We start from the raw sequence: 25,535 nt of genomic DNA, 5'->3' as shown, positions 1-25,535 counted from the left end.
GATGTGAATCCCTTCATGATTAGGTGGGCTATATAAAATGTTTTTCTAACCACTTTGGCCACGTGGTTGTCAAATGAGAGATTGCTATCAACTTGGGTCCCCAGGTCCCTAATGACTTCTTCTGTACTTAATGGATTACCACCTATGTGGTAATTTGTGGGCACTTTGTTTTTGCCAAAGGGGATGACTATACACTTTTGGCGTTTAGCTTGAGGCCATGGCTCTGGCACCAGTTGTCTGTTTCTATGAGGCTCTTTTGGAGGATGCTTGTGTCGGCTGGAGAGTTGATTATGGCACCCAGTTTGCAGTCATCTGCGAACTTGGTCAGCCACAGTCCTTCCGTGTTGGCCTGTACCGCCGAGAAATATATACCGAACAAGAGAGGTCCCAGGACTGAGCCTTGTGGGACGCCACTTGTAACTGGTTTGGAGTCTGACATGGCTCCAGCAATTCTAACCATGTGGGTTCTGTCCTTGAGCCAGTTTGCAACCCATCTAGTGACATAGGGGTTTATATTTAAGCTGGTGAGCTTATCTATAATGCCCAAGTGGGGTATTGTATGGAAGGCTTTTGCGAGGTCCAGGTAGGCTGTGTGGACCACCTTCCCCTCGTCAATGGCCTTGGTGACTGTTTCAAAGAAATCGACCAGGTTTAAGAGGCAGGATCTGCCCTTAACAAAGCCAAACTGGGTAGGATCCAGTGTCTGTAGGTCCCCAATATCTTTATTTATGAGGTCCATGATGATCCTTTCCATAGCTTTGCAGACCAAGCTAGTCAGGCTTATGGGGCAATAGTTTCCAGGATCCATTGAGGCACCACCTTTGTGGAGAGGGACCACTGTTGCTGTACGCCACTCTTTGGGTACATATCCTGTAGAAAGGCTAAGATTGAACAGTAGTTTTATGTTTGGGTTTAGCTCTTCTTGGAGTTCATGTAGGACGCAGCCCGGGACACCATCTGGTCCCATTGATGCTGTGTTTTTTGCTTTGGAGAGGCCGGCTCTTACCTGAGCATCTGAGATGTCAGAGGGGCAGCACTCTGTTGGGATAGATATTTGCCCTTTTGGTGGGGAGAGGGGGAGAAGTTTGCACTGAACCTGTCAGCTAGGATGTTGGCAATGTCTGTGGGCTCGGTGTATTTTTGTCATTTTGGACTAATTCTGAGCATATCTGGGAATTCCCACCCAGGTTCCTAACATAACTAAAGAAAGCCTTGTGATTATCCTTAGTGTCCTGTGCAATTTTTCTCTCGAAGCTGGCCTTAGACGATTTTATGAGTGCCCATAGTTTTTTGCTAATACTGATCAGAGATGCCTTCCCTTTTGGGATTTTGCTCTATCATGTAGTAGCTTCCTCCTTCTATTGTATAGTTTGTTTATGGCTGGGGTCCACCAGACAGGACGTCTGCCTTTGGAGGATTGGGTCTTGGTTTTATTTGGGATTGCATGATCCATGCATTTCTGAAGGTGTTCATAGAATGCGTTTATAAAGGATTCTGCGGTCTGGGCAGTATTTTCCACAGGCCTGGGGGCTTTGAAGGATTTCGCCTCGGTTTTGAGGCGTGTGAAATTTGCTTTAGAGAAGTTTTTCACTGTGGTTTTCTGGGCAGGTGGTGGGGTCGGGATGTGAATATCCAGTGAGATTAGTTTATGGTCTGATCTTACCAGTGAGGGATACACTTCTGGTCTGGAGCATAGTGTCCCCATGTTGGGGATGATCAGGTCCAGTATGTTTTCCCCTCTTGTGGGAGTGGTAGCAAGTTGTTCCATAGCATTTGAGTTTATAAATTCTAGGAACCTTTGGGCTAGGGTGTTGGAGCTAGAGTAATGCTCCCAGTCTATGTTTGGGTAGTTGAAGTCGCCCAATATAATGGTGTTTGGAGAGACCTTCATATTTTCCAGTATTCTCAGGAAGGCCAAGTGGGGTTCCTGTGTTTGGGAGGGTGGTCTGTAGCAGGCTATAAACTGGAAGGCAGTTTTACCCACAGTTAGTTGCACATGGATAGTCTCTGATGCTTCGTGCTGTGCCACCAACCTGGAGGTGTGGGTATCTTTGATGAATATTGTGGTTCGGTCCAAGTTTTGGGGCCGAAAAGCATGGTATGAGGTATAACCTGGTAGTGCTGGGGTGCTCTCGGGAGCCTTGAACCAGGTTTCTGTTACTGCACAGATATCGATGTTCTCCATGCTAAGGAGAGTTTCGAGTGCATGCATCTTGAGGTTTAGACTTCTGGCATTGAGTAGCATTACTCTTAGTTTCTTATCCCTTGTGATACCTATGGAGGTGGGTTTGTCTTTTGAGCCTTGCCTAAAAAAGGCACTATGGGGGTAGCAAGAGCCTTTGCCAATATCCGAAAGCCCAGGGGTGACAGGTGCAAGCCGTCCCTAGTGAAGCATCGTGGCTTGTCGAGCATGTCATCCCAGGCTGACAGGCATTGGATCCCCTTTGAATGACACCAACACTTAAGCCAATTGTTGAAATTGATCATCTTGTCTTCATATTGTGGCATCATTCTTGGTGAGGGTAAGATGCTACTCAAGGTCAGGGTCATACCGGCCTGGGCTACATGCTCAGAGAGCTTTTCTATGTCTCTTTTCATGTAGTCCAGGGAGGTACGTCTCAGGTCATTCACACCAGCATGGACAATGACTGAGTCATATTTGTACTTGCCTTGGAGTGACCTGAGTGCTTGTGTTATGTGGTGGATCCTACATCTGTAGTTTCTGGTTGCTTGAGAGTTACTTTTAAAAATAGGCCTGACTAATACTGTACCCTATACTACTGGGGAGAGAGGGAATTTATTCCTATCTTCCTTTTTAAAACTCTAAAACTCTAAAAATGTAGGGTATATTTCTGCCGGGGGAAAACATAAAGTGCAACACATGAAGATTGTACTGTATTTCTTTGATATTTTTATGCCGGTTGCTTGAGAGTGCCGGATGCTTGAGTTCCGGTTAACTGAGAGTTTACTGTACAGCTATTTCCATTGCAGTTATTATAGTGTAGTCCTGGTTAGTTTGGATGTGCTGAAATGATGTAGGAAAAAACAAAGTTAAAGATTAAGGTTACATTTCTTTCTTTGATTATGTTTTTTTTTTGTTCAGGTAATCACTGGATGAAAAAAGTTTAATAAAAACTAAAATACACCAAGACAATCTTAAAAAAAAGTCATGTCTTAATAAAGCTGTCGTCTACACAGTTATTGGAGTGCAGTTGTGCTTAGATAAAATATATTGACTGAATAAATGACTGCAGGAAAAAAAGGGAAGATTAAGAAAAACTGAGAAAAAAAACATAATTTTGATAGTGTGAGTAGTTCACCTAAGGCTGGGTCTGGACACAGGATTTGATCAATGTTTTGACATTACCTGATTATTGGCTCTTTTGTGCTCTCATGGCGCATAGCGATTGATGTCCCTGCATTCATACTGAAGTTGTTGTTTGTGACTGGGACTTCTGTTTCTGGTTTATTCTTCTACACATTAGTGTACATTGTGTACACATGTGTGTTGTCTATTTCTGAGGTTTCATTTCCACTGTCCAGTTCTGACACTTGTGTAACACACTGTCCAGTTCTGACACTTGTATAACACTCTTGAGCATATCTCATGTTTCTTTTTTGCTAGACTAATCTTTGTTTTGTCCTGAGATTTTTACCCTGACTTTTTATTATTCTACACATTCTTGTAAAACGACGTGGCTATTTTTGAGCTGTGCTTTTCCTGCTGTCATGACCACCAGGCCTGCTCCTCTGCTAATTCTATAGACCAGTTCATTCCCTGAGAAATGTGAACCCTTCAGCTTATGCTTTCCTCTCAGGGTGGTAACTGAGCAGCGAATAGTGTTGCCATCATCTGTGAGGGGAGACGTTCTGTATACCAGCCTGATTTGAAAAGTCTTACAAAAGTGAACACAGCCCTCTAGATGTATCTGATGTAGTATCTGTCAGCAACTTTCATTACCCACTACCCGGAGAAGGAACAGGTCATTGTTATAATCTAGAGCAAATGCAATTTCAAGACGCCTCTTGCTTGATTTTTATTTCTCTCCCTTTCTCTGTGGACATTTAAACTGTACATATCTTACTTGGTTATATTAGAAACAAATAACTCTGGACTTGGCATATACTGAGCCAGTGGATCCCCCTTTTGCTTGTGGAATGTAATATGGCTTAGACTACTTCATTGAGTTCTGTAAATCCTAATTGTACAGTTATACTTGCTAAATAGGGGTTATCCCTTTTTACCCGTCTCTCCAACTAAAGCACATTACCACTTTATCACTGAGATCCTCAGAACCCCAGGTAAAGTACAGCATACATCCTTAATTATGAGGACCCTCAACATTTCAAGTGTTAACTTGACTTCCAGTCACCCGCTTATGAAAGTAAAAACCTCTGTCTGCAGTGAAATCACTGACATTCTCTTCTAATTATATTCTATGCTCTCTAAACATTTTGGGTGTAAGCTTAAACATTCTAACAGTGCACATTTGACTTTATTACATTATACAAAATCTACATCTGACATGCTACTAGTGGTAGGCAAAGCATTCCACATCAGAAGAGGAATTAAAACGTCACTGACTGCCCTTGGTCATTTTGTTTCTGATTACACCCTCTTTCAGATGAATAAAAGTGTAAGATTCATCCCTGACTTTATACCTAGGATATAATTTAATATTGATCTTGACACCTAGGACTGAGTTTTTCCTGAACTACCCATGTGCACTTAGAGAAGGGTCATGAATTCCCTCTGGCATGCTGTTACTTCTCCTCCTTCTCAGTAGCTTTATGCTGATTGTCTTCTCTTTCTTCTTTGTCCTTCCCTCTTTTTTTGCATTCATTCTCTCTGTCTCTCTGTTATACCATGGCCAGTTCATACTCACACTTTCTTTCATCCTGTGTGGATTCATGGTATTTCAGCTCTCACTTCCTTTACACGTAAATTGCTTCATTCTCTTATCTCCTTCTGTCTCATCTCCCACTCCAGCTCTAGAATATTTAGTTCAATCTGCATTTTATGGTTTTCTAGGAGTGCATTGAGTGCAGTTGCATGCTGCTCACCTACTGTCTATGCCAAACTGTCTCCATGTTCAGCAGACTGAATTTCAGCTGCACACCCTACTGAGTTATTCTTGTTAAAACTACAATGTGTGAGCCATTTTCATTTATACTCCTTAACCGGTTGTGTCACTGAAATCTTGCAGTATTCTTAAGAACTTATCTTACCAGTATTCTAACTAGTCTGAGTAAAAAAAAACAAAACAAGATAACAGGTGTGTACTCTTCACTACTGAATAGTCTGTGTTGTGGTTGCAAGGGTACGTGCACATTTTAGTGACAAAGCTGACTGTTTTGCAGGCTATAGCATTCTGGTATACAATATATCCTGCCACTGCTAACCGAATAATGTGATGAACAGGAGTATATAATTTATTTCCCACCCCTGTGTTATCAAATAATAGGACAAGCTGATGGAGTTCAGATTTTGCCTCTGCCACAAAATAATTTGAGGTATAGTAGTTACTGGGCCTGAATGCATACCATTCACACCTATTATGTATGCAATGGTTGATTGATTTAAGAATTTATGGTAACCATGCACTGCTGTCTTAAATTAGGCCCGCCATCTGCCACCCCTGAATAAGCTTTATACCACTAGCAACACAGCAAAGTTATAATCATTGACTCCTCAGAATTTAAGCTATCTCAGTCTGAACCCAGTGCCTTATAGTGCCATCTTACCATCGGCAACTGAGATTTAACCAAGGTATTTTCTCACACACTCATAGTGATTCCCAAGAAGGGGTCACTGATATCCCTTCAGTGGCAGTACCTTTTGCAAAGATCTCAGTTTCTGAACAGTCCTCCAGTGAGACAACCAACATGCTAATTTATAATACCTGATAGCCAAACATTCTCTGTCCTAAACTGTGGATACCCACTATCACACCAATGCTGTGAGGATACTGCTCACTAAGAAAGTAAGACATTAGTCACATGCTTTTGGAAATAAATAATTGAAAACTCTTTTCTTTTCAAAAGTATTGATTATGCATAAAAGAGAGTATTACAGTTGTGCAGGGAAAATAAAACAAAAGAAAATGTTTCAAACCCGTACACATGTAGACTGATGACATAAAAAACCCTGACTGCTTCTACTGCTATTTTTGATTGCTTACTGTAGATGGCTAAAATCTTAGAATGAAAATAAAGTCCAGTGAGTCCACAATCCAGAAATCCTTGTTTCAACTTTCTCCACAGGCTAGAATTTCCCAAGTCCAAATAACAGCCTCTAGTAAAGAGGAAGAGGACAGCAGAAGTAGATCTGGTTCAGTTTTCTTCATGGAGGTCAGATAGACTTTCCAAGTTCAAATAACAGTCTCAGTCAAAAATAAGGAAAAAGACAGCAGTAGATGTAGTTGAGTACAGCAATGGAGTTTGGATAGATTTCCTAAGTTGTAATTAACAGTATTAGTTTAAAGAGTAAGACAATGACAACATTAGCTATAGTACTAAAGCTCTAGGCACCTAAACCTTGTCACCACAATAAACAGAACATGCCGGAAGGATAGATTCCTGTCCCAGAAACTTCCCATACTTTGGAATAAACTACCTATCTATATCAAACAAAGCTCCTCATTAGCACTCTTCAAGAAAAATCTTGATGACTGGATGGGAAATAGGAAATTCACCCCGGGTATCACCTCTGTGGCTCTGCTCGATAGTGGCACAGGAAAATAATTTTCTTGGGTGGCAAAAGCCAGGGTACCTTTTTGGCTGGGCTTGTATAGGCCCCAGGGCCGATAGCCTAGTACCAATCTATGAACCTATGAACCTATGAACCTATACACTGCATGGAGGTGAGAGAGATTTCAAACAAAAAGAGAGTCTGTCTTTTTTAAACTAGTTGCTAAAATGCTTAGACAGCTCCATTTCATGGTGAGGTAGCTACACTTTTCAAGGAAATGCTGAGCATGTCAACAGCAAACAAGCCCATTTAGCTGAAAATAATTCCATTTTATTAAAATAAAGTTGAAACTTCTGCATTTTTAATAAAATGTAAACATTTTTACATTTGTAAAGCCAAGAATACATGTCTGAAAATATGCATGAGAAAAAAATTGGCTGTATTTATTTATTAATATTTTCAAATACTTGTGTATAAATTATGTTTCCCATTTTTTAGGGTAGGGGTAAAAGTTAAAAATGGGGTAGAAGGCAGATGGACTAGTTAGTTGTTGAGTTACGGGTAAAAGGTTAATAATTCTACCCATAGAAGAAGGAGATGGGAGTATTCCACTGGAATGGGAATGTTAAACAAAAAGAGTGTAACTAGAAAGGAATAGGAGGTATAAATCCACAGTGTAATTGGGGAGAAGTCTTTTCCTCATGTCAATAAGGCATCTGTACATTTCTTTTGGGGTGATAAACTTAGAAAGTAATGTGTGATACTTCTTTTTCATCTTGGTTTATGAGGAGTTGGGGGATGGTTAATATGGCGTTGTTGTGAGATGGGAAAAAAAGGCCATGATTCAGAAACAGGCCCAGCCATGAGAGGTATGGGTGTGGCAAAAGGGTTTGTTAGCACAGTTGCAGAAACCAGAGAAGTAAGAGGCATATTAGCTGTAACGAAGAAATACCTCATTACTGGCTAATTTACATGTCTCTGAATCAATAAGTGATTCCTGCAAGCACTCTCAGGCCATTTTCTGCTGCCCTTGTGGTAATCATTGCTGGTGGCCAATGCATCATGTTATCATAGGACCTCCCTGTTCATTTTTACATACACACATACACATCTAAATAGACCACAAGACGCTTGCACACACACGCACACACACACACACACACACACACACACACACACACACACACTACTGTAATGATTCCTGCATTTTCGGAACTTCCTCATTGTATGCCTGTCTCTTGCAAATCACAAATGATTGCAGACATTAGAGTTTTATTCTTTGTACTGTTAAGTAAATGCATCCTGATGCAAGGCCTGTCGCTTATTAAATTTTTAAGTGAGTTAAAGTAATACGTAGGAAGACACACTAGTGTCGTCTTGTGTCCAATCCCTAGCTTTACCTTTGTCCAGAAGTCTTGAGGACAGCCTCCATATGTTATGGACCATCAAATTCAATCAATAATGCCAGACATTAGAGGTTCATAAATATTTGTCCTTATTATGCTTCACATTGAAATACCTGAGTTTTACTAGCTTTTTAAATGGAGCAGGGTAATAGTAGAGAGTGTCCCTGGTCTATAGTGCTCCCCCAAACATCTGCCGTGCTGCCAATCCTGATGCTGCATTTCTTTTTATATGATGTTCATAGGTTCATAGGTTGGTACTAGGCTATCGGCCCTAAGGTCTATACAAGCCTAGCCATAACAATTCCCTGGCTATTTCTTCTCACACTATTTACTTCCCTGGACCCAAGTCTAGCAGGGTGACTGATGTGATCCCTGGGGTGAATTTCCTTTCTCCCATCCAATCATCAAGGTTCCTTTTGAAGAGGGCCAAAGAGGTGCACTGCTTGACATGTATGGGCAGTCTATTCCAGAGTCTGTGGAGTCTCTGGGTCAGGAATTTATCCCTCCAGCATGTTTTGTTTATTGTGATGACAAGGTTTAGATCCCTGGAGCGTGTGGTTTTGAGGGACTGGGATTTCTTTAAGTGTAGCATGTCCAACAGCCCAATTAACAGTGGGCAAATTTTTAGAAGTTCCTGGTGCCTTTTGTTCCCTCTCCCCTGTATTGTTTAATTCCTCATTGATCAAGGTGAGATTAGCGGTACAACAACCACTTCCTTCACACACACACACACACACACACACACACACACACACACACACACACACACACACACACACACACACGCACACACACTCACCTAACACCACTCATACTTCTACATACACTCACACATACAACCTTATACACACAGTCACCTCCCAACACGTTTTATCTGCTAAACTCCTCAGTATTTGCCACTAATGCAGTCTTACCACTGACAGTAATGGGTGAATGTGAGCTTTTGGCTGAGTTAATTACTACAGCTGGCAGTAAGGGTTTACACAAATGAGTGGTTCTGTGAATTGCTTGGCTGCCTAAAGCACTTATTGCAGTCATTTCTGCAGGAGAACACATGGCTAATTACCATATGTATTTCCACCTGAGTGTCTCATTAGCATTTGTGCAGAGAGAGTGGCAGAGACAGACAGACAGACCACTGCAGTACTGCATCTCTTCAAAGAAAGCAAAATAGAAGAGCTGTCAAAGAATCAGGAAAAGATTACCACCAGTGGTAAAAGGGCTTAATGCTGGCAGTAATCTCTCTCTGAATCCTGGCTATAGTATTTTGAGATGACTCACTGCTTTTTGATGAGGAAAGTATGGTGTTAAATGTGAATAGGGAGGATGGTAGGATTGTTTGATTATCCATGAGTTTTCTTAATGTCAGACATCTTTAGTTCAATAGTTCAACAGTTTGAAAAAAAACATATTGTGGCAGAATTATCATTCAAAATGCAGACTCCAATATAAATATATAAACCTTAGTATCAACCCAGTTATCTGGATATTTTTTAACAGTTATAATGATTCAGACTGTCTAATTAACAGAGGGAGTTTATTCCACATACATACCACAGAATGTGATACTTTGCTCTAGCAACAGTTTGACATCTTCCCATTTTAAATCAAGTTACACCCCATAGTATTCTGAATAGAATCTGTAAGGTCAATGTTTAGTAATAATTTTGGGTCCTAATTCCTTAATGCCTGATAAGCTAGATATAACTTTCCTTGCATCAATTTATAACTTATGGAAAAAAGACCTAAAATTTCCAATCTAGCTTGGTTTGGAAGATTTTTTCAACCCAGAAGTTCTCTTTGCAAAATTCTTCTGTATTCCTTCCAAAAATTAATAAATCCCCTTTGGTATATGCACAAAACGTCATACTATACTGAATAATAGGACAAACATATGCAATAAATAATTTTGCTTTTAATTACTTCAGTGTGATTTAAATTTCAAATTAATGCGAATTCTAATGCCAAAATCCTTTTACTCTGTAAAATTCAGTAAAACCGTGGTTCTTAATTTCACCTTGACATCCATATCAGGTTTGCCAAAGTAAAGTACTCCACATTTATCTTTATTAATATCAAGTCTATTATAATTTAACCAAAAAGCTACTTTACTCAAGTACAGATTAAATTCTTTCTTATCCCTTGATGATGTTGTGATGATGTGAAGTATTGCCAGCTATGGCAGGAGAAGTAGGGTAGTGGATGTGTAACATATACCAGCACAACTAGCTGGAAGTTTGTAAAGAGTTGTACATCATTTGTATATCAAACTGATTTGTACAGATGCTTGTATTGAAAAAATGTATTTGTAAAGCTGCTTGTGTTAACAATGTATCAACAGTGTGCCCTGCTGGGCAGGAAAGAAATGTACATGCATTATTATAAGTGCTTACTTGTATGTATTGTAACAGATGATACTGGAAATGAAGAGGTTAATCTCAATACACCTGACTTTGAAAAAAAGTAAGAAAATGAAATTACTAAGCCTAGGCTATAAAAGTGTTATCTCACAGTTTTGAATGAAGCCAGAGACTTTAAGAAGCATTATTTGTTAGTCTGTGTATGAGGAGTAGACATTTGTAATTGTTTTATGACTTCCAGAAACTGCACTAGATCTGAGAAATGTTATGTGTGTATCATTGGTATGTAGGTGCTAAATCCTGGCAGTTTCTAGCAATGGGGAGTTGCATGGGAACCAGAAGTCAAATGACCAGATGCATGTGATGTCATTCTGTACAGAAATAATGTTTTAATAATAGGTGAGACAGAAGTCTCAGGGCAGTCTGTTTCCTGGAACTGACATAGAAGTATCAGTCACCTAATTCATCCTGGCTTGCTCTATTAAGTAAGTAGGAACAGTAATTATCTAGATCAGTCAGGAAATTAAAGTGAGAATAGTTAAGTATTGCTTTTCTGTAACTGTGTGAGTCTTTCCAGCTCTGTTATTTTTAATATTTCCTGTGATTGAAACTCTGGTGTTTACTGTAAATAGATATTTCATATTTTCATATTCTTTAATTATTTATTATTAAATACATTTAAACTTTGCATTGCGGCTGGTCCCTTTAGAGAATATTTTAAACTTTGAGAGTACTTATATCTATTGCTGACTCTGTGCCCACCCCTGAAGCCTGGCTGCTTGGTCAACATTACCATTTGTATTAATATTAATTTCACTCAGTGTAATTGGGTACCCTTGAAAGTGTCTTAGGTAGCTGGCTTTGTAGTCTCTGGTGGCAGGGATAACTACCTTATAGTCTGGGCAGAAGGTGTGTGTGTGTGTGTGTGTGTGTGTGTGTGTGTGTGTGTGTGTGTGTGTGTGCGCCAACTACTTGGAGCAGAGACATGAAGCCCTGGTTTCACAGAGAGGGTGCTGCTGGACTTGGCTTGGACACTTGGCTGAGGACTTAACTCTACAGCTGTGCCAGTGGGGAGCCTTACTGGGGACCTGGGGAGAGACATAGAGAGAGAAACCCAGACCCCAGGTAGAGTATGTTCCCTGTGTGCTCTTAAGGGAAACTGTGCTTTATACAGAGAGGTCTGCATCTGGAAATGCTGAGTGTATCCATTTGTATTCCAAGTGAACATTCATCTCCAGTGTCTTTGGTGAGGATTCAGGCTCATTGATTACTGGCCCAAAGTGGGGATGTCACAGATGTTATAATATGTCCAGATTTGATCAGCATATTTTGCCATCCAGATAAAGGAATACTTTGTTATCTGAGTAAAACTATATTAAATAACATTGGACCAAGTACAGAGGCTTATGGGATCCCTTTAAGCATGTCAGCTCAGTTTGAGAGATAATTCTTAATTCAAACTCTCTGCTTCCTCCCACTCAGCCAATTTTTGACCCAACCTGTAATGTATGGATTTATCAGCTCTTCATGCATTGCATCAATAATTACACTATGAGAAATACTGTCAAAAGCCTTAGAAATATATATATATATATATATATATATATATATATATATGTGTGTGTGTATGTGTGTGTGTGTGCATAAAACATTCTGGTAAGTTGTTGGGTCCCAGAGAACTGTCCTGTCTTATGCAGCCCTGCGATTTCTTAGTGTCCAAACTAAAAAGCAGACATTCATAAATATCATCCTCTAAGTCTAAGGTATCCCTAACACAACAATTGACCCTACTCATGGAATCACTCACAAGAAAATGTTTATTAAACACCTCAGCCAATTCTACTCCTTTTGAGGTTACTCATTACTGGAGACTGTTTGTTTTGACAGTTCTTTTGGCAAGTATTCTGTATGCACATCTTCTTCCAGTACTTAAATGATGCATGTTGTTGTCTAAGAGAAGATTTTAAAGTATATGTTCATCAAAATGTTTTGTACCTAATGACTACAGTGGGAGGTGAACATGCATATCTTGCCTTTGTTGGCTAGTAATGTATTAAGGAGGCTTAGAGAGTAACTGGTAGTTCTTGGAAGGAGAATATTCTTTCCCAAGTATTTGTGAGAGAATCTGGTAAATAACTCTTTCTGAAAGAAAGAATTGCCTTCCAGTCTAGACTGTGGTACTAATCCATGTTTACCTTTTGAAAGAACAGTTGTACAATAGTGGACAAAAGACATTGATTATATTTCGTTGAACACATAGATGATATTAGTAAGTTTATTATCATATTTTTTGAGTAAGTTAAACTCAGCTGATATGCAAACAAGCTGAGTAAGACCATGTAATGTATTAGATTTTTTGTAGGTTTGGTTGATGGTTTCATCTTGGACAATGCATTAATCTTTTCACGTTATCACATTATTTTAGACATACCTTTGAACATGTGTCTATTATACCTATTTGGACTTTTGTGGTTCTGTCTCAAGAACAATGAAACAGTCAGAAGTTATATCACCTTCCAAGTTGCTTAATTGTACTAGTATATAGGTACATTTGTTTTTTGTATTTTGAAGCATAAATCCACCACCAACTGTATCACCTTGATCATTATTTTAAATAAAATCTGAGAGTGGATAATTTAATTTTAGCCATGTTTCCTTGAGAGCTGGTATATCATGTTTTCTCTGAGATGTCTAGTTTGTTATTAGTACTTCCACTGGTAAGGCTAGCTAAGGAGAGATGTTTTCTAGATTCTTAGGTGACTGGTGAAGGAATTGTGAAGAGAGATGCTATGTTGAATGTGAAACAGTGCATTGTATATCGGTAATATGTGAGGATGATATAATGAAGTGACTAAGGTGTGACTCAGTGTTATGTGAACAATTTAATAGTAACATAATTAAGTGATTAATAAATGTGTTATTATGAAATATTCTCTTAGGCATGGCATTGTTACGGACTATTGAACAGAATAACCTGTGAGGCTTTGTTAAGAGGAGAGAGACATACTGTGTTGATAAAGTTCTTCCAGCTCTACAGTGATGTCTTTAGGAGTGGAGTTGCTAAGTTTAAGGGCAACTAAGTGGTCTAGAAAAATAAAAAGTCCAGAAAAGAGTGATTTATAGCATCACAAAGGCCAAGAGGCTGCAAAGTGTGGTCATTTTCAGAAGTGGAAGGGAATGGAATAGTAAAGTACGTGTAGCTAGCTTACACAAACAGGATAAGAGTAAAGGATTTGAGTTGAGAAAGGTTAGTTGTAGCAATAAAGCCGTTATGTATGTAAGGTAAAGAATTAAGTTTGGATATGGAACTCATGACAGTTTACAATGAATTCAGTATGCATTAAATCAATTTTCACCAGGAATCATCAATGAAATCACTACAATAAGAGCTGAAATGATGGATAAAGGTCTGTGCTTAGAATATCTGGTAAAATGTTTTGCATTTTTAACCTGTTTGTACTGTGATTAATTATTGGCAGAAATGAACTTTTTGTAAGACTTGGGTTCTGTCCTGTTGTGATGTCGGGGATATAAGTTCATAGGTTAGTACTAGGCTAACTGCTCTTGCGAGCCATTTTAAGCCTTGCCAATTACCTCATGTGAGAATCAAACCCTGCACCATGTGTCTGTAAGGTAACCAACTGAACCGTTATGCCAACCGCCTAGAAATGGAGGGTAGTGCCAATCTATTGAGGATCAGCAACTGGGCTGAAGCTCTGTATAGGGCATTCTCTGTGTTCTGCATTTCTAAACATCAGTAAATGTGTAAAGGGACATATACTAGAACAGAATACTTTTCCCTACTGCTACAGAACTGTTAAGAATTTAAATGAGGCAGATCTCCAATGCTGTTCTTGGCATCCAGCATTCTATAAATAAGCCCATGGAAGCACATGTTAAGCACATGCAAAGGTATCACTTAGCCATGTAAAGATTTCCTTCATTATTTCTAAAATTATGCCAAAATGAAACTGTGGAAGCTAGCCTTCTGTCATACCAAGCTCCTGTTGCACTGAACATGGAGTGTAGTTTACCAGCAGTGATGAATCCTCTACTGGCATGTTCGTTTATGCCTTACTTTAGCAACTGCTCATGGCTGGGTGTGGGGAATGCTTGGTTTATCCAAGGTTGGCCTAGTTTGATAATGAGGGCAAAGTCCTTATCATCAAACAAAGCCAACCAAACGTAAAATAAACATTCCCTACACCCAGCCTTGTGCTATTGCTATTAAACAGGTGTATTCATTTTTGTCAAATTATGTGAGGATGCTGAATTTTTTTTTAATTTGGTGTGTGTTTACTTGTGTGTATTTCTGATTTACTGTCACTTATTTATTTGACATTGTACTTGGGACGTGTTTTTCTACATTTTAGCTTTATACGCTGGCCTTATTTAAAAGAAGATATGGATTTCCCTTTTAAATAATGCCATTATATGGTGGAAGATAATTTGCTCTGTGTCTCCTTTGACTGATTGGATGGCTTATATAAGTAATGGGCATGTGCTTCTGTTTGGCTGTGAGGAGAGGCATAAATGTTTTATTTTATGCATTCTTTTTCCATTTTTAGCTTCAGGTTTCAGTTATATTGTTAATGTCAAAGAATAATACCAGCTGTGACTGTTGGATCACATATATTATATATATATATATATTTTGGTTTAGTCTCTAAAAATTACCAGTGATTAAGTCTCACTGGGAAGTTTTATAGACAGTAGTACCAAAAATAATAAATATGGTCCACTGCTGATCCACGCGTGTGTGTGTGTGTGTGTGTGTGTGTGTGTGTGTGTGTGTGTGTGTGTGTGTGTGTGTGTGTGTGTGTGTGTTTTATATTTAGTTATTCCTTGAGTTTTACAGTATTCCTACTCAAGTACTAAGATTTAATTTTGTCAGTCCTGTAACCTAGCCTATAGTGTAAATGTTATTGAAGGTATGTCGTGTCTGCTAAGACACCTATCTGTAGGTAATGCTACGTTTACAATGAGACACATTAATTGGTCTGCCCAGTTTGTTTGCATGTTTTTGGCTAATATCGATCCCTGATTGTATAAAGTCAGTGACCCACTAAGCTACTAGACAACTTTCAACATAGGTCGTTAGGGCTGCATGGATATTCCCTATACCAATCAGGCTGATGAGGAAGCAGTCTAATCCTGGAAAGGGAGATTTTTTTAAAGAAAATACAGTACTTTTACTGCTTTGTAAAATGCCCTAGGCTATGTTGTCAGAATTTATAAAATTGCTTATACTACTTTACACATATTCTGTGCAGTTCTTCATTTGCAAGAAAATGGTGATAAATGCCTATGAGTACATGCAAAAGGTTCTGTTACCATGCTGAAATGTTTTCATTCTGGCCTTGTAGTTACTGGAGTAACTACAGTTTGATTAACTTACTTTACAGACAAATAATCTGAAATGTTAGGACGAGCAGAGTGTTTTGATGAATATAACACTTTTATCAAAGGTTGCACATAATGTTTGAAAATCAACATTCAACAAAGCATAAAACTATTGATTGGCTACCAGTTTAATTATGATGATAGAAAAAGGCATATATCAGTTATGGCAATCTAATATGGGCAGTTCTTTAGAAACTGATTCTACAGCTCACAGATCAGCTGAAAATAATATCTGAACCTTAGCTTCATTGTTTGAAAATAATTCAAGTATAAGCTCGTATAGGATTTTAGCACACAAATCACTAATTAGTAGTTGCAATTAATAGAACAGTTATTACTTTAGACCTTGTGCTTCCAGTGTTTACATCAAGCTGGGGGCATGTTTCTAAAACTAAATCATCACCTTTAGGATGGGTATCAGCAAGGTGCAAATGGTCTCCTGATTTACTTGCCTCTTATGATCCTACTGTGAGCTGCAAGTGTCCTTCCAAAGCGGGCTAGAACATAGAATAATGCAGTGCCCTCATCTGGATGATCTGCTTTGTACTGTGCTGGTCGGTATTTTAATTTTGTGATTACAAGCTGCCGCAGTTATAATCCCTAACGAGAAAACTATACATTGAACTTAAGAAGTTAAGCTGTAAGAAAGCAGTACAACTCATGCACAAAGAAAAGTTCCATGCAACATACAGACAACATGTACAATTTAACTGCAACATCTGCATATTAGTGCAGTTTATTTCACTTCAGTTATATCACATTGCAGCACAGCCGATCCCTTACAAACAGCCCTTACTCTCCCACACACCTTAATGGTGAAAATCAACTGAGCAACAGCTGCACAAGTTGGTTTAAAGCTCTGCATGACGTAAGGCATACTCAGTGCTTTATATTTCTGAAAATAAGCAATCATGAGAAGATATATGCTGCAACAGAAGGCTCTGCCCTACTAGTGCTCCCTTAAGAGGTTAAATAATGTAAAGCAACTTTGCTACTCCTGGCACTTAGTGTTCCATAACTGAGCCTATAGACCCATGTTTTAAGCCAGTGAGAGGGTAAAGTTTTTACAGTATGAAGATTTCCTCTACGAACCATCAAAACTATGTTCAAATTGTCATTTCTGAAACCAATTCTCAGAGAATACTTAACAGCTAGCAGCACACTTCACCACTAGGCTTCTCACAATAGGGGATTTGAAAGCTATGAAGGGTGTTCCATATGGCATTCTGGCACTGGAACCTAGTAGGTGGATGGTCTACTTGTTTGTAATGCAGTAAACACATCAGTGTGAGTGATGGTGGCCAATATGTTGGACTCCTTCATCGACTAGCTTAAACAGTGGTTTAGAGTCTTGCAGCCTACTCATCCAGGAAAAAACTCAATATTGGGCTTGAGGTGTCAGATATGAATTTCTTATGCTCTTCAAGCTTATATCCCCATTATTATTTATGGTACACATGCTGCTATTGATGAAGGTCATACAGGATGGACGTGTTTGATTTCAGTCCTGTGAGGGAGACATCCAGTTGTAAATCTCATTTAATTAGGAACTTGTGTCTGATTTTGCTATATTAGAAGACAAATTTGGTTCACTCTTTTCTTGGATGAATAATACTTTGCATAAACTTACTCCCATGAAGACTGAAGTTATGCAGGTACAAGATATGGTTTGATTATCATAGTTTCCTTATTTACGACTGAGAAATCTGGAAGTCATTCTTGACAGTAAGCCATTAAAGGACCTATCAGATGACCTTATTTCCATCTAATAAACATTACCCGTTAGTGTATCTGGTATCTTGAGCAATTCCTCAGATTGGTTCCCCCTTGAACTTAAAGTTGGTCTTCTGAGAGCTGAGGACTAAAAAAAAAGTTAACAAAAAGTCTTCTGTACTTCTGTAGCTGTAGCAAGAATGCTGCCAAAGCTATGAATGTAGTATCGGCAATCATTTATGAACCCTATATATCCTCACTGATTCATAAATGAATGCTGACCCTCCAGTTCTATGTCATCAGTCCCTGCTGATGTCAACAGCTTGTGCACAGGGCAGCTACTCCTTTTGCCCCACCCTAGTTATACCACTAACTACCTAGTTAAAGTAGGGTTACCACCTGTCCCACTTTGCGAGGGACAGTCCCTCTTTGGGCAGTTGTGTCCTGACAAAAAATTGTAAAAATGGCAAATGTCCTGAGATTTTAGGAAAAAAATTATTTCCTATATTTTATGTAATAGTTGCATAAAACAGTTATTCTGTATCTAAAATACCTAAATGTTGTAAGAAACAGAATACGCAACTAAGATGCTACAAGAATAAGCTTTTATTTAGGCAAAAAGTTCTAACCTTTGTACTGACTGTGGATATGTGTCAGCCTGTAAAATCTGATGTTTGTACCAAAAATGTCCCACTTTGGCCATTTGAAAAGGTGGCAACCCTAAGTTAAAGCTATTAAGTCCAGCTTTTGATTTGGTAATAGTTATGTATGCAGTAGTTTTATCTCACTTTGCAAACTACAGGTGATTTTTCTTGCCTGAAGGATGTACAAAATTCTGTAGCCACACTTTTGACAGACACTTTTCAGTTTAGTGATGTCAGCTATGTGCTGCGTGATTTGCACTGGCTGGTAGTGGCAGTAATATCTGGATGTAAAATTTTAGCACTAACAATCCATAACCTATATGATCTGGGTTTCACCTGTGTTAAGAAGCTATCTGTACCCTATACACTGGTTTGCCCATTCAGATTGTCAGACCAGTGGCTAGTGGTGGTTCCTGGAACTTTTCTGAATACATTAGGCAAATGCACATTTGCCTGTTTTCACCAGTTTTATGGAATTACCTTCTCTGAAAACCATTTATGAGACTGATCTCTTCATTCAGAAATCCCTTAATACCATATTTCAGGTGATTCTGTCTGTATTTCTGAAGAGATTTTAATACATCTATTATACGAAGTCTGTTTCAGTCTTACTTTGAAGATTGTTATGACCACATTTCACATAACCTTTGTTTCAACTGCTATATTGTTCTATGTAAAGTGATTGGTTTATAAAGACTATAATTAATAGCATAGGATAGTCTCCATTTTTGTTTCCAGTGCAACAGCTATGCCAGTAGCAAATAGGCTAGGTTGAAAAGGTGTGACTCCTTCACCAGGGCACTCAGTCAGTGCCCTACAGTTTAGCTGTACTCCAGAGCATTGCACAACTTATAGTGCAGGACTTTGCGAGGTTGAACCTTTAGATCTCATTGCCTCAAATAGTTTTATACAGTTAGTTAACTTTTAACACATGGTCATAACACACTTTATCCAATATCCTCTGATTATCCTGGGTTGGTTATTAACATTCAAACCCTTGATCCCCTGGGAAACTCTGACCAAAATACCATTGAATTTAAAATACACAATGCCATGGTTTTCCATTCTGTAATTGATTTGTACAACTATAATCGTGTGAATTATGAATGGGCTTGGCACATTATTAACTCAAGAGACTGAAAGGAGGAATTGTTTCGCAGTAGTCTCAAGGGTTGATCACTTTCTTGAAGAGTAGGATTTATCCTAGGTCTGTTGTTGGATCTCAGTGAAATGAGGTTTCTTGCTGTCTTTCACCATCCTGTTGCACTAATTGTAGAGCTTTCAATAGAACTCTCAAGGACATCTCAAGGCAGATGATCTTTCATTCATGTGCTCTCATCAGTAGGGTCCCTTATGCAAGCCATTTTTTAAATACTGGACACAACTGTTGTCCGATCAAGCTTTTTCAAAGGCTGCTTACATGAAGGGAAGTATCCTGCAGTGCTGCTAGGAGTCCTTTGTTCATAATAATAAGCTCTTGTGTTCATATGGGTAAGGTAAGTATAGACGACCAGACAATGATGCTTAAAAGGTAGGTAGTTGCATATTTTTCTTCTATAGGTGTGTAAGAGATTATTATGAAGATGTAAGCCAGAGGTGTGAGATGAGTGTTTATCTAGATGATAGAAGGATGACTCATCATGATTTAAATTGTCAGGCATTATTTCCAAAACTTTGACATGCATGGCTTATACTGTAACTAGTTGTTCATGGTTTATGTGCATTGCAGAAGTTATAGCCTTCTAAAACATACTACTCTTTATATCTCTATTACTCTGAGTATTTATGTTGGCTTTCTGTGACAGAGCTGTTACAGTCCCATAAAACATGATGATATATGTGCCCTAAATTAAGAACAATCATTTCACAATCTTTATTAATTTCTGTTTCAGGCGAACTAATTAATCTTGCTATGTACTGTGAACGGATAAAAAGAAAATACTGGCCAGAATGGTGTGAGGATAATGATGGCATCACTTATGATTATGATGACACCAGTGATGAAAGCCTGACTCCAACACAACTACAGGAATATGGCTTGTATTCAAGGACAGAGACATTTGAAGAAGAGCTGACAGAGAATAGCCTTTCTTGCTCCCAGACTCCTGATACGGATTACACTGGAAAATCCCTCTGCGACTCTGATGTAGAAATGGAGGAGTTTGTAGATCAAGAACAAGGCAAATGATAAGTAATTTTATTTAGGTGGAATGTTATACTCCATTAAAAAGCAGTAGGGTTGTAGGAAAAATGCACTTACTATAGCTGCAAAGGGACCATTCATTTTCTATGATATGTTCACAGTAGTGTAAGAACCACTTAAATTAAGTACATAGTTTCTTCTTTCAGAAAGGTAAGACAAAACCCCTTGCCACTGTGGACTTTGGGTTATGTAGTAAATTTATGCAAATGCTGTGTCTTTTCAGAAATATGGACTTATAATTCTATTAATTTCACAAAAGAAGTAAAATGGCCGCTCTTTCACTTCAGCTTATTGGACTAAAGTAAAATGGCTGCTCTTTCACTTCAGTTCATTGGACTACTAAGTTTGTTTCACAAAGTGGACAGGCAGGGTTGTGCATGTACTACAGTAGATTTATCTTCTGTAAGCTAAAGTATGGGCTACCTCTGCAGTTGGGGTTATCACTCTTCTCCAAGGTAACAAGTACTCTGCTTCAAGTTTCTAGTGCAATCATAAAATAAGGGGGAAAATGCATTTTGATTGTAGGTTATGTGTTCTTTAGTAGATTTCACTGTAATCTGTTCAACACTTTTTATATTTAAGTGCCAATGCCCTTACCATTTAGTTGTTTACTGTATGATTTCTATGTATTCTACCGAGTGATGGAGAAAGGCAGTGCCATGTGAAAATGCAGCAAATAAACAATGATTTGGCACTGTGCAGCAACGCATTCAGAGTACACTGTATGGAATCAGTGACAACTAAATGGAGGATTAAAGAAGCCATTTGATTATGCTGTATATTAGAACCTGAAGCTCTACTCTTGGATTAATGAATAATAGTTTCAGTAATGACTTGCAGTCAGACTGTGCTGGGACACATTTCTGTTTTCACTGAACTCTAATGTCAGTGCCATGAAGAACTCTTATTGTTAATGTAAAACTCAATGGACTTCACTTGTTAATGTAAAATCTCTAAATCTGTTGAGTGTTCCTGCCATTTGAAAAGCTTTATTTAATTTTATAGATTTATTTATCTTAAATATTTTAAATGTATACGGAAATAAAAATTTATCTATATATCCAGAGGTATTGGAAATAACAATCATCTGAATCTCTAAACAAATCAGATGTTATATTATTTTCATTGTTCTGATAGTCGAATGCTTTATTATTAAGTTCAGTACAGTTCAAAGGAAGCTGTTTGGATTCCTCGTTTGATGATGGGGTCAGATGTTAATGTTACTGTACACGTATGTTTCCATTTACAAAACCTATGACTAGCAAAAGGAGGACAGTACTTTTTCACTGTAAATTATAGCAAATATTTGTTCAAATGTGTGCCTTTTGTGCCAGTTACAAGTGAGAATGTTCTGGCTAATAAAATCAAAAATATAAATTCAGTAAATGTTTTTATTGTTTTACTGTTGAAAGCATGTTTTATCTCATTTGAGTTTTTCATTAAAATACAATGCAAATTATGTGTGCATGGATATGCATATATGTAACCATGACACCATGTACAGTGTATTCCCTCTAGTCCTTTGCACATTCACTGTTTCTGAAAAGGAGTTTGACTGTACTTTATGAAGCACTTGGAAATTACATTTATATTTGTAATGTCTCAAAGTCAGCTTGAGGAAAAAGAGTGAAATAACAGGTAAATCCAAAATTTACTAATTCACTGTCATTATAGTGGTCTTTCATAAACTTGTGGTGAAAATACATCTTTTAAAACTAGCAGAGACAGTCACAATTTTAATTTTGTATTTCTAGCTAAATTCCTAGGCAAAGGAACGAAAACACAACATACATTACAATACAGTTTTCTTCCATTCCTTTTAAATAATTGGTGGTATATTTTAATGAAATTCTACCTTTAGTCGTCCTATTCACATTTCTTGTTTCAGCTTTGTTTTTTATTTGATGTCTTCTATATTACGTTTATTTCTCCTTCTCATTGTTCACTGGCAAGTAGAGAGTGTTTATCAAACACATACATAGCTTATATTTCTAAAACATATGCATACCTTGTAGTGATGAGTGCAGGTTCTTGTATTCTGAGATCCTCACAATACTATGTATAAACCCTTTGGCTGGATATATAACACTTGATTTTTGTTGCTCATTTAGAAACTAATATTAAGTTAAGCTCTTAAAAATCAATGGTGTAACACAAAAAGAAATGGTAAGATAAAAATACCAAAGGGATTAAGAATTAAGTTGAGGGTTAAGTGTTAAGTTTAGGGTAGAACACAAATGCTTCTGAAGAACAGAGCTTTGATGTTGAGACCTAGCTTTTTAATTGCTGGCCAGCTGTGAGGTAACTCATCAATTATAGTCCTTTTTGTCTCTCACCAGCCTTCTTTTTCACTATACATGTAATATCTTTGTTGTAAGGAAAAAGGTAGCTTCTGTAAATAGCACGAATGCAAAGAAAAAGCACAGAAATAAGTTGCTGTTCCTGTTAGAAGGCTGGTAGCTTGTAGATGTGTACCCTTACTTTTCATTGCTTAGTGATCCAATCCTCTGCTTGTGGAATAATATCTTCATATATACCTAGAAAACATGACTATTTGCTTCACTGAGTATTACAGTCAGAACTGACGTTCCTATGTTAACTTTGCTGGCATGCTCAGACTGAGTATTACGGTTAGAAATTAAGTTCCTATGTTAACTTTGCGGGCACGGTCAGAGAACAATATATGAAGCGTGAGATGTTTTCTTTGGTGGCCAGTGTCAGTTATTTGATTTACCTAAAACATTAGAAAAGCTCCTAGATGTGTGTACATATACATATATATACATATACATTTACATATATATATATATATATATATATATATATATATATATATATATATATGTGTGTGTGTGTGTGTGTGTGTGTGTGTGTGTGTATTACAAACTATGTATCACATCATTAAATATAGCCAGTAAATAACAAAAAGATGTTACGTGCCAGCTGTCTTCCTAACTGACCTGCCCCTTAAAGCAAGCTTGATGGAAATATCTGTATTTAATCCTCTACCTTTGCATCATACCTCTCAACTGTCCAGATTTTTGCGGAATGTCCAGATTTTTGTATCATATTTTTGGTCTGTTTCTCATCAAATTGCACTTTACTGGCAAATCATTGAGAACTAAAGTCAGAAAATAATGGAACACATTTGAGTTTCAGATTTCATATCCTTGAGAAAATTCATGCTAATGCAAAACCTGTTATTCTATCCACTTTCTAAGTTCATAAGAGCAATATTTAAAAAGTGTCCATATTTTTGGGCCTTTTTATCCCCATTATTTGAGCAGTTGTCCAGATTTCTTGCTGTGAAAGGTTGAGAAGTTCACTTTGCATGCATTTAATTCAAGTTGTTATTTTATTTCGTAATTTAAAATCTGATTAGGCATGTTCGAATAGAGTGGTGATTTGGACAGAATTTGCAAAACCTGAAACTAAAAAGAAGAAGCTATGTTGCTCTTAAACAGTATGTTTAAATAAAGGATTATTAATTTTTGTCCTTAATAGCTGACATACAATCATATTTTCATAAATTCTGATAATGATACTTCTGTCAGACGTGTTTGGCATAAAGACTTTGGTAGAAAATACAAATAACTATTTATGCTACAAAAATGTTCTGCAGCTACTGTATGTCTTAGTAAAAGTTGAATAGCTGAGTGGTTTCAGTGTATTATTTGATGATGTCATAGCTATTTTCACATGCATATGCTTATTCATTGTCTGGCAGAGTGTGTTTTTGCTTGAAAGGTAACACTTTCAGTACATTGTTTACATCTTTTTTCAATACTTGCATTTACTTTAAAGACTACTGGAGGGATGGAGTAAAAAAATGCAGAATTTAAGCCCATGGATATACCATAATTAAATGAAACAGCATTGCCAGACTTTTCATCATGTGAGAACATTTTGCTGAGTCTGAGAGAAGACGCTCTTTACTACTATAGTTTTCATGTCAGTGTGAGATTACTGTATAACATTTTAGTGAGATGTAGCCTCCACAAAATAAATTATTCTTATGAATTTAGCACTAATAATAAATGTTATATATTTATCTTCTAAGTGTGGCTTATTTTCAGGGATATGTTATTCATACGGTCTCTGTAAATTTTGGCTAGGTTATCAGGCAACGTTTCCTCCTGTCTGCCTGTGTAGGAAGAAGATGAAGGGATAATGGCTGAAGTGGTAAATGCAATGTCCAAAGTGTCAGCCGTGGTACAAGAGATCTATAAATTACAACTTAATGTTTTGACTGTTTTGAGCAGTAAAAGGTTAATCTTACAGCAGACAAGAGAACTGGACATGGTAATGGAGGATCAAGCAGTAAATGCATTTAGTTCAGTGTGGTTGGAAATACTTGTAAGAGATCAAGAGCCAAAAACACAATGCTGATAGTACAGGAACAAGCTCATGGAAATAGCAAGAGGTTCTAGCAGGCACTGACAAACTAGTGATGCCAGATACAAGAAGAAATGAATACTCAACCTACAGGAGGAAACAAGAGGGCTGGATGATCCTTCACAGACACTACTGTTGGAGAAGGTGCTACAGAAACAACGATGATTCGGCAGGCACTTGGCAGATTATGTATGATACATAAGGCGAGAGAAAATCAGCCACCAGATCAATATTTCATATAGGAAAACGTGTTTAAAACTTCAGAACTAAGCATGAGAGCAGTGAAAGCAATTACAAGTATGACTAACACAGTGTTCCACAAATATGCCTAACACAGTGTTCCGCGAATATGCCTTACACATTGTTCCATGAATATGCCAGTGTGTTCCATGAATATGCCTAACCCAGTGTTCCGTGAATATGCCTAACACAACATTAAATGAATATGCCTAACACAACATTCAATGAATATGCCTAACACAGTGTTCCACAAATATGCCTAACACAGTGTTCCACGAATATGCATATGCCTAACACAATGTTCCACGAATATGCCTAACACAGTGTTCCACGAATATGCCTAACACAATGTTCCACGAATATGCCTAACATAGGGTTCCATGAATATGCCTAACACAACATTAAATGAATATGCCTAACACAACATTCAATGAATATGCCTAACACAGTGTTCCACAAATATGCCTAACACAGTGTTCC

At 37.8% G+C, this 25,535-nt stretch overlaps 1 protein-coding gene across 3 annotated transcripts in view; it reads left to right on the top strand.

Moving 5' to 3' along the window:
• The window catches only part of FAXC (failed axon connections homolog, metaxin like GST domain containing), a 1,137,834-nt gene extending 1,116,033 nt beyond the window's left edge, over window positions 1-21,801 (top strand). For all 3 annotated transcript variants that reach the window (XM_044065817.1, XM_044065809.1, XM_044065824.1), the window contains exon 6: window positions 20,110-21,801. In XM_044065817.1, the coding sequence (XP_043921752.1) occupies window positions 20,110-20,405 (296 nt within the window). In that variant the 3' untranslated portion in view covers window positions 20,406-21,801. The remainder of the gene's footprint in view (window positions 1-20,109) is intronic.
• Window positions 21,802-25,535: the final 3,734 nt, after the last annotated feature.

Source organism: Protopterus annectens, chromosome 1.part0 (genome assembly GCF_019279795.1).
Source record: "Protopterus annectens isolate FY-2018-M chromosome 1.part0, PAN1.0, whole genome shotgun sequence".
NCBI lineage: Eukaryota > Metazoa > Chordata > Ceratodontiformes > Protopteridae > Protopterus > Protopterus annectens.
This window is presented reverse-complemented; position numbering and strand designations above follow the sequence as displayed.